At 37.0% G+C, this 10,772-nt stretch overlaps 1 protein-coding gene across 4 annotated transcripts in view; it reads right to left on the minus strand.

Moving 5' to 3' along the window:
• Positions 1-1,702, minus strand: part of LOC119265935 — a 229,693-nt gene extending 227,991 nt beyond the window's left edge. For all 4 annotated transcript variants that reach the window (XR_005131762.1, XM_037546953.1, XM_037546954.1 and 1 more), the window contains exon 1: positions 1,236-1,702. Coding sequence is in view for 3 of the 4 variants with exons in the window: in XM_037546953.1 (XP_037402850.1) it covers positions 1,236-1,676 (441 nt within the window). In the remaining variant the exon portion in view is untranslated. The remainder of the gene's footprint in view (positions 1-1,235) is intronic.
• Between the last annotated feature and the right edge of the window lie 9,070 nt (positions 1,703-10,772).

Here is a 10,772-nt window from a genome sequence, read left to right on the forward strand (position 1 = left end):
ACAGTTTTAAAGTTCTGTATGAAAAATATAAAAAACCCGAAAGATTTGGCCTTGAGACTCTGAAGCAAACAACTTTAAAAGAAACAGGACAATTTAGTCCACATGGCTATATTTAACAGAACACTATGAAAATGTGAACTGAAAGTGGTGGTTTAAGTTTAAAAAACATAAGTGGGGGCTCTACTCAATTTTTGAAATTTTTGAAACCAAAATTTGCTTCAGAAAAGAGGTACAGAAATAATCTACTGGTATACTGGGTCATAAGCAAGGATGAAAAAGCAGACCAAAGCAATAACGATAATAAAACTAAAACTACAATAAACTCCATACGGAAGCAAAGCTCTTCTGAAATCCACTTCATATTCATTTGACTGAAAATTCTGTTTGCAGTGACTTACTATTCTTTACGCTCACAAGACAAGTTGGTAAATGAATGGTAAACATTACAGGCCTGTTGAAACATTTGCACAGCGAAAAAACTGCAAATTTATTTGCTGCCAGAGGACAGTTCTGGCATTATTAGGCCTTAATATTTCTCCAGCACACGCTACATATAAGGCCCTACAGCTTTCCAAGCTTCACAAACTACCAGGTAGCACACCTAAACATACATTTTCCCTCCAATAAGTTACAGTCACTTCCTAATGCAAAGAAAAAAACAGAGTGCGATTCCCTCAGGAGCAACCACCTAAGTTGTGCAACTACTTACTGCACTGTACGGTTTGGAAAAAAAAAAAAGAAAAACAGTTTTCAAAAAGTCCCTCAACTCATTTCCAAGTTCAAATCAAGTGCACATTTCATGTAAGTTGTGAAATACAAAAAAAAAAACCACACAAAAAAAAAACGACCTGAAGCAGGAAAAGCACAAAAAAAAAAAAAAGCAACTCATGAGGTGCAGCAGGCCTTGGGCAGATTTATGATCAGCCGTTATCTGATTGAATTCTGTATTTTGGTATGTACAAACATACAGACACCATTTTTAGGGCCATTACCCTAAAGCACGGCTGGAATTCGCAAAACACAAAGCCCTCTTTTTCTCCCACAGTCAGCCACTTTTGCAAAAATGATAAGGTAGTTCTGCTCTGACCGAGAAAGAAAAGCAAACTGAAAGACTTACAACACACACGGACAACAAATGGAAAGCAGAGCGCCTGCGGGCATCGTGAAAAGGACGGCTCTTTGTGAGAGAGTGTGAGAGTGCAAGCAACTTTAGCGAAGAGTAGAGTTGTACTCACTGTACTGAATTTGAGTAGCCAGCCACAGAAGAGGAGAACAGAATCCTTTCTCTTGTCCGCGTCCATTCCACATTTCAGTGCTTTGATTTGAAAACAATTAAATAAATAAATAAAAATCCCGGACGGAGCTGCTGTAACGTGGGGGAATGGTGAGTTTGTCGGGTTGGTGGGGGCGAACGCTGGACGGAGAGGAACCCCCTCAAAGAGTGCGGCGGAAGAGCCCTCGTTTCGCTCTCTCCCTCTTGCTGCTCGCCTGCCTGTCAGGCTGAGATGCCGGCTCTTGTGCGCCGTGCAGCTGTGCTCCTCCAGCACCCTCCTCCTCCTCCCTCCCTGCTCCGGTCCCAACACAATGCACTTCTGTGCCGCCCGGTGTACAAAAACGCGGCCGAAACGTGCTCCTTCTTCTAGCTCCGTAAAAAGCGAGGAGGGAGAAAAAGGCATAGCAAAAGGAGCAGGTTTAAGTTTGCCCCGCTTTTTTTTTTTTTTTTTTTTTTACTAACCCCCCACCCCCCTCCCTTCCCACCACCTCTAGTTTGTGGAATCGCTGCTTTTCAAGAGTGGGAGGGGACAAAGCCCAAAAGCTTCTGGGCAAGGAAACTGCGCATAATCCCCGCTGGTAGAAACTTCCTCCCTGGCGCTGGTAATAAGCGCTGCAGCAAGCAGGAATGTGAGGGCTGCTCTCAAAGAGGCCCAGTTAGACAAGGCTCAAAGTCACTTCACCATGACCTAGGGGTCAGACAGAGCAAGTGTGTGCAAGAGCAAGAGAGAAAGACTTAGACAGACAGACAGAAAGAGAGAGAGCTAAAAGGGAGAAGGGGGGAGTTTAGGCAAGCAGAACCTACTGACATGCGTCTCAAGTACGTGGGACACTATGGAAGCACTACTGAAATAGCGATCATAAAGTACTGCATATAAGTCAGCGTTTCATTTTTCAGCAGGAATTTCTGAGGAGATTAGACGTCATATAATCCACTTGCACAAGAAAAGTCAGAGGAAAACAAGTGAAAAAAACAGGGGTTAGCACAGTTAAAAAAATTATTATAATATACAGGGAGAATGGGACTCCTAACAACCACCTGAAAAACCTGATAGAAGACAATAAGAGTCCCCGAAAAAGGGCACAGATATAGTAACAATTATATAGAGAACATTACATGAAGTAAACATTGGTTTAAGCATTGTTTTACAGGAGTTAGACTGTAATACAGTAAGGGAAGTTTGATGTGTAAATTGCAGGGTGTCCACTCTGGTTGATGAGCACTACAGCTCTGGGGGAAGAGATGTTAGCATGACTGGTTATGCTGGTTCCAATGGCCAAGAAACTGTTACTGAGAAAAGAAAACAGGACAAAAGAAGAACATTTGAAATGTTACACCAAAACTGGACACCTGAGACATGAGGTGAGGTTGTTTGGACTGAAAAAGCAAACCTTCTAAGACTGAACTTTGGAGGTGTGGAAAAATAGTTTTGCAGAGTTCTTTGAAAAACAAAGCACGTCAGCTACAATAAAGAGAAGTGTGGATGCTAATGTTATAGTATCCAAGCCCAGTCTCAAGTCTTGGTCTTGGGGTAAGGTTTACATCGCCTTCGTCTGAGGTAACTAGAAACTGAACCTGTTTCTATCATTACCAAATAGCAACAAAACCTTAAAAAAGAACAGCCCTTTCTCGATAATTTTAAGTAACATTTGCCAATTGAGGATCTAAGTGATCCTGTCCCTCCTAACTGGGTATTATTTGTTTGTTTTAGAGAGGAATGAACAGGATATAAGCTCTCTGTTGTTTACTTCTAAAAAATTATAATGCAAAAGTTAAGACTAAGACTGTAGTTAAAAATATGCTTAGACTATATATTATTTAATATTACAACATGTATTGTTCTACAACATGTTTCATCTATAATGAAGCACTGAATGCTCAATGAACTAAAAATAAGTTTCAAATTTTCCCCCTTTCTTCTTTATATTTTTATGCTCTGAAAAAAAATCTATCTGGTCTCGTCACTTCTGGTCTGGTTGGACTCGACACCTACAAAGTCTTGGTCTTGACTCAGACTTAAGACACGAACACAGAGTCTGAAGTTAAGTCTCAACTTGGAGTCAGCTCCAGTGGTCTTGACTGAAACCTCAGTGCAGATAATACACACACACACACACACACACACACACACACACACACATTTTCTAAGCCACTTCTCCCTTAGGGTGCATAATAAATAAATAAATATATATATATATATATATATATATATTTTTTTTTTTTTTAAATACATGATCTAGTTTTAGAGGCCTCTGTGTGACTTTCTTCCAAATATGTTTTCTGCTTTTTCCTGGATGCTGAAACATCAATAATCCATACTTAAAGGCAGAGCTGACTGGAAATTAAATAAATAAAATGTGGTCTCTGACTCTTGTACAGGACTGTACATGAGTCTATTTATACGGCTGCGGTAACTTAACCATCAAAACACTCTAACCTTTCTTCCTCATAAATTGAGGGCACCAAAAAAAGGTTATTCATACGATGCAACACTTCTGCATCTCTAAAGATTTTTTTTGGTGTATGGTTCTTTAACAAACCTTTGTGTAAATGAGAAGTGAGAGACTACAGAACATGCAGAAGTTTAAAGAAACCCCACATAATATAAAGGTTCTAGGAAAGCCCTTGATCTAGAATCCCTACATAATGTGGAGGTTCTCTAAACCATCCAAAGCTCAAAAATCTTAAGCATGTTTTTTTTTTTTTGACAGACCAGAGGTGCTTCTTCTACAGCATCGCCATAAAGTAATTCTGATGGACGTTTTTTAAGGTCTTGTTTCTTCTAAATGTTACTGACTACAGGGACAGCGTTCTTAATATTAGTAGTAATGGTAGTAGTAGTAGTAATAGTAATAGTAGTAGTAGTAGTAGTAGTTGTTGTTGTATTAGTAGAAGTATAAAACGTGCTGCTGAATGCAGTCATATCCAAAAGTTTGGGCACCCTGGCTCAATATCTAAGTGTAAATAAGTTCACAGTGGACACATTTCTGCACATTTAAATGCATAAATGCTGTTTTTTGGGGGGCTCAATTTAACATGGTTAAAAAAAAATTAAAACAAAACGTGCCCTGTGCAAATGTTATGGCACATTTTTTTATTTTAAGTTTTATTTTTTCAAATATGGTAAACTCGGTGAACAAACAGAAACTGATTGAAGTGTGCAGAAGTATATATAAAGTAAGTATCTATAGAGGTGTGTTATTTTTTCACATAGAAAGTCAACAAAATGTGTTACTATTGCATATTCAGCAGAGTTAAAATGATGTCAAACTTTGAAAACAACAGCTAAAGCAAGCAGTTTTGTGCTATTTACTGTTACCATACCTTAAAGTGTAATTCCACCAATTTTTCAAAATTTGTGCTAAATCAAAGAGGCTTGATGTGAAATGCTCTGTTCTAGTTACTTAGATGTTCTTTTTTACTTTTTTTTTATTTAAAAATTTCTGCATAATTGTTTTGGTGCGATAGAAACCAACTCATTTAGAGTGGCTTGATGCGCGTTATAGAAAAACATACCAATTCAGACATCTTTACAGTGGTGGTGATAGGAAGCAGAGGTCACAATGTCTACAACTCAAATCTAACTATTCTGGCATTTATGTGTACTTACACGTGTATTCTGAGGTGTTATATGTAATGGTGATGACGGTAAAATTGTTTTAAATCTGAAGAAAAGGTTTCTTGTACCCCTCCACCATGAATGGCCTTTAAAAAATATACATTCTAGGCCAAAATCTTCTCATAATTATCGCAAAGCAATGTCTCAGACATCAGTCAGAGTATTCATCACCATATGGTGTAATAACTTTATCTGAGGCAGCTTTTAGAGCCATTAAACTCTTCAAATGTCTGGTTCCCACCACCACCACTGTGAACAATTCTGACTCATTAAGTTTCTCTGGAACAAAGCATTTCAGGTCAAACCACTTTAAATGACTCAGTTTACATTTTAACCATTTAATTATGGAAAAATGGTTAAAGCAATCAGCGGAATTTCCCTTTAAGGCATAATTTTGAGAAGTACAGAAAATCTATGATTGATAAATGATATACAGAGACTCAAGTGCAGTCAAAATTTGCTTATTTTGTGAGTCTAGAAGTTCTGGGATTTACCATTAATTGATTACAATAATGGTGCCTAGCTCAGGACTCAGGAGGGCTGGAGTTCAGCACTGTTTGAGGATTTTTCTGCTACAACACACATAGCAAACCTACTAAACCTAAACCTGTTGAGAGGAGTTGAATCAGATTTGTTCAAGCAGAGAAATCACCACACTGTGTCCTCTCAGTTGGAAACCCACACTACAAAGTCTAATATACCACATACAAAGGTCGAAATAGATGAAGAGTATTAGCTCTGTTCCAATCTCAAGCTTGTACTTAATGTCAGGTACGACTGGAAATCAGATAAATAAATGGTGGTCTCTGACTTTTGTACAGAACTGTATGAGAGTCTGTTATTTATGGCTCTGTGGTAACTTAACCATCAAAACACTAATTTTTCTTCCTCTTACACTCTTAAAAGGCTGCCAAAAAAGAATTCCTTGCACAATGTGAGAGTAGAAGCACTTTTGGGTCTCAAAACAGCTTCCAGTGGACGGTTCCTCAAAGAACCGTTTTTGTAAACGAGATGTGTGAGACTGAAAAGCCTTTTTCAAGTTTAAGGAACTTCCACATAATGTAAAGGTTTAAAGAAACAGGGTATTAGCTTTGTTCCAAACTCAGCAGGAGTCATTTTAGGCTGAGGTACTGAAGTTTCTTTGAGTGGGAAAGCTGGAGGGATGATTACAAATTACAGCACTCCAGGCTAATGCCCCTGGGACAACAAAAATAGCCCACAGGGTGATATTTAAACCGTTCTCAGACACTTCAGGGACGATTAGCTCAAACACTTAATGTATGTAAAACACAATTATAAAATCACGTATGCGCCATCCATCCAAAGCAATGTTTAATCCAGAAATTTCCACCAAATTTCTTCCACCAGCATAATGCTAATTTCCTTTAGCCCATCAATAGAAATTCCTATATAATATTAGCATCAAGCTAACAATAATATCCATTCAAGTTTTTTTTAGCATGCTTTACCTTAAACTTGGGCAATTACAGCCTGAAACCGATATTTTAATAAGATTTTCTAATTTCGTTTGTTGGGGGTTTAGAGTTTCTATAGAACGTAGATTATAGTGGTAACTTACAGACTAGTCAAGTTCTCGCTGTGTTCAGTGATAAGCCAGCAAGGTCTTATACAGCCCGAACATTTAACCATTTCAGACCCAAACTATATTACAGGGCACAAAAAATATGCTTTTTCCCTAAAGACAGCCATAAATAATGATATTCCAGTATTTATATATTATAACTAGTGACTGCGACAAAACTTGAACACAATCTGAATTCACAGAGATTCATTCTGCATTTTAAGAACACAGTTCATTACAAGGAATAAAGTGATGTTTTAAAACATTACTTACACAGTTGTAGAGCGTGTGATGCACATTATTTCATAGATACTAGATAAATGTATTTATGGACCACAGATGTGTTTGTATGCATTCCATTGTCTCATGATACAGTAGTAGAAAATTTGTAATGTGAATAAATTGTAAAAATGTGAATAAAGCAGTATTTTTTTTAAACGGTTAATATTCACCAGATAATGAGTGTTTTTTCACACTTATTTTAAGCTCTTCACTAAAATAGTGTTTTGAAAAAGAATACACACATTTTTCACAGTTCCATCTGAAATATCACTAAATAAAAGTCTTTCTAATATAACTCCTTTGCCATGCCCACATCAGCTATCAATATTTTTCGGGACAGTTCTGAAAACGTTAGTCTGGAATCCTGTAATACATCCAAAATGAAATTTTTAAGATGAATTATAGATTTTCAAAGACAGATTTCCAAAACAAAAAATGTCTTTATTCCTCTTATCATGTTCTACATAGTTAAATGCTGAATCCACAAAATTTAATGACAAAAATTAATATCCATTCAAGTTTAGCACATTTTACCTTAAACCTGGTCAATTACATATATTTAAGTAAGATTTTCTTACCTTGTTTGTTGAAGATTTTCTTACTTTGTTGTTTCTCACACTTAAAAATATTAAGTTAAAGCTCTTTATTAACACAGTATATGAGACTAAATAAGTATTTTTAACATCAGCCCTTTGAAATGCCCACATCACTACTAATCAATAATTTTAAGAAAATATAATAATATATCTGTCCATTTGCTGTCCATCCTATTACATTAAACTTTTTTTTTTTAATGATTGCCACATTAACCCCTTTCAGCAGGCCTCATAATGAGACGAAATTTTCTTGCCGATATTTTTGGTAATATACGCAAATACAGTTGTTTAAATCAAAATATTATTCAAATATGAAGGTAAATTTAAGTTTTATTAATTCAATATATTACATTTCAAGGCTGAACTGAAAGGCTTCCAATTCAGGTCGAAATAGCATTTTATAGCCCCTGTGAAAAAAGGTTAAATGACATGATGGACAGTAAGGGACATTTTTAAACCTTCAGAAGAGCTAAAGTGCAAAAGCTGATTTTACCTTTATTCAACATTAAAATAACGTAATAATTTGTTGTCTTCTCCATACTTGACCTGGACTGCCAAGCATAATGTCCACCCGGTCACTCAAAATATATACAGTAAAGTTTTTTTTTTTTATTACTATTATTAAGAAGTTTAGAATAGACACAGAAAATACATTACTTACTGTAGAACAACTGAGGCCACAAGGTCTAACCTGGATAACAGGGAGTAAGGCAGCCAGTTTAGCCTGGACTCATCAGTGTGATATATATATATACACACACACACACACATACATATATATATATATATATATATATATATATATATATATATATATATATATATATATATATATATATATATATATACATACATACATACATACACACACACACACACACACACACACTCACACAATATTTCCAAAAGTGTCGTCTGCCTTCACACGCATATGGACTTGAGTGGCATCCCATTATTAATCCATAGGGTTTAATATGATGTCAGCCCACCCTTTGCAGCTATAGCAGCTTCAGCTCTTCTTGGAGGGCTTTCCACAAGGTTTAGGAGTGTGTTTATGGAAATTTTTGACCGTTCTTCCAGAAGCGCATTTGTGAGGTCAGACACTGATATTGGATGAGAAGGCCTGGCTCGCAGTCTCCGCTCTAATTCATCCCAAAGGTGTTCTATCGGGTTGAGGTCAGGACTCTGTGCAGGCCAGTTAAGTTCTTCTACACCAAACTCGCTCATCCGTGTCTTTGGTATATAATATATACCACTGGTGTGTAGTCATGTTGGAAAAGGAAGGGGATGTTCCCAGACTGTTCCCCAAAGTTGGGAGCATGAAAATGTCCCAAATCTCTAGGTGCTGAAGCATTAAGAGTTCCTTTCACTGGAATTAGGGGCCGAGCCCAACTCCTGAAACACAACCCCACACCATAATCCCCCCTCCACCAAACTTTACTCTTGGTACAGTGCAGTCAGACAAATACCGTTCTCCTGGCAACTGCCAAACCCAGACTCATTCATCGGATTGCTAGACAGAGAAACATGATTAAACACTTCAGAGAACACGTCTCCACTGCTCTAGAGGCCAGTGGCGGCGCTTTACACCACTGCATTCGACGCTTTGCATTGTGCTTGGTGATGTAAAGCTTGGATGCAGCTGCTCGGCCATGAAAACCCATTCCATGAAGCTCTCTACGCTGTTCTTGAGCTAATCTGAAGGCCACATGAAGTTTGGAGGTCTGTAGCGATCGACTCTGCAGAAAGTTGGTGACCTCTGCACACTATGCACCTCAGCATCCGCTGACCCCGCCCTGTCATTTTACATAGCCGTTCACTTCGTGGCTGAGTTGCTGTCGTTCAAAACGCTTCCACTGTGTTATAATCCCAATGACAGTGACACTAACACAGTACCCCGCTGGAATTCACTGAGCTCCTGAGAGCGACCCATTCTTTCACTAATGTTTTCTAGAACCAGTCTGCAGGCTTAGGTGCTTGGTTTTATACACCAGTGGCCATGGAAGTGATTGGAGCACCTGAATTCAATTATTTGGGTGGGTGAGTGAATACTTTTGGCAATGTATTGTATATCGCTGTTGTCTGAAGAAAACCTTGTATCTCCATTTTTGATGTTATATATATATATATATATATATATATATATATATATATATATATATATATATATATATATATATATATATTCCATTAACATTTAAAAAGAGGCACCTCAAACAGAATGAAAATGACATTTTTTGGCTTTTGTAAAAAATGTTTACGGTGAGGAAATTTTGTTTTTGTCATAGTTTAACAGCAATTACAGAGGAACTCCAGGTCTACACTGGTTTTCTCTATGACAAAAACCAACTCAACACATTTTGTTTCGTCTATATTTTTCACCTAAACCTCACTGGATCTTCTGAATTATGAGGGTCTATAAGTAGTCAAAATGCAGATGCATTCATGCTACAAGCGAGCTAACACTACTGTACGCATGAAAATAGGACTACTGTTAAACTGTTAAACTTACTGCCAAAGCAACTTAACTAATGCATGTGGCAAAACGTACTGGTTTGTGTGGGGTATTTTCGTGAGGCTGCCAGTCTTATGTCTAATCAGCTCACAGCAAAGCTGGCTTATATGTAGCAACAGTCGTATTCCGGGTCCTTAACAACCAATCGTTTTGGAATTGCAGCTCAGCCCAGTGTGTGGAAGTGATTTTCAAAAAAAGCCATACATTTTTTCTCATAAAAACAATAAGCTCAGACCTTGAATTTCTAACATGAGCATGATGCTGACTACACAACGACAACACAACTATAAAAACACTATAGTCTACACTATGAAAAATGGCTCAGTAAATTAAACTTATAGCAACTTATTGGCAGCAGAGTTGCCAGGCAATTCATTTACCATACTCATACTGTAATGCTTGTTTACAGCAATGACATATTATACTTTTTTTGATGCAGTACAAAATTTTTAAAAATATTTTAAAATTGCAGTTAAACTAACTAACAACAATAAACTATAAAGCACCTTTCACATAGCCAAGGCTGGTAAATACAGTTTGAAATTCTAACAAAATAAATCAATGCACTTCTTTTATTTCAGTTTTCAACTATTCTTTCAAAAGCTAAAAAGCCAACAAGCTCTTCTAGTAATACAAATTTAGGCTTTAAGTTTAAATCAGTGTTTTAGCTGAAGTTGTACAGTCTTAAAGCTCAAATGTGGAAAAGAAGTTGTACACCACATTTGGCATGACACTGCAAATTCCATACAGGCACAGCTAGCTGAAATTAACTTTAGCACAGCAGTGGTAAATAGGAACTAAGGTAAGCATACTTATAATGGGACAGTTTCTACATTATATTTTGGTGTATAATGTTAATGACAGATAAATAAAAAGTTAATAAACTAAATTATCACATGCTTTAC

This window comes from Pygocentrus nattereri, chromosome 18 (genome assembly GCF_015220715.1).
Source record: "Pygocentrus nattereri isolate fPygNat1 chromosome 18, fPygNat1.pri, whole genome shotgun sequence".
Lineage (NCBI taxonomy): Eukaryota > Metazoa > Chordata > Actinopteri > Characiformes > Serrasalmidae > Pygocentrus > Pygocentrus nattereri.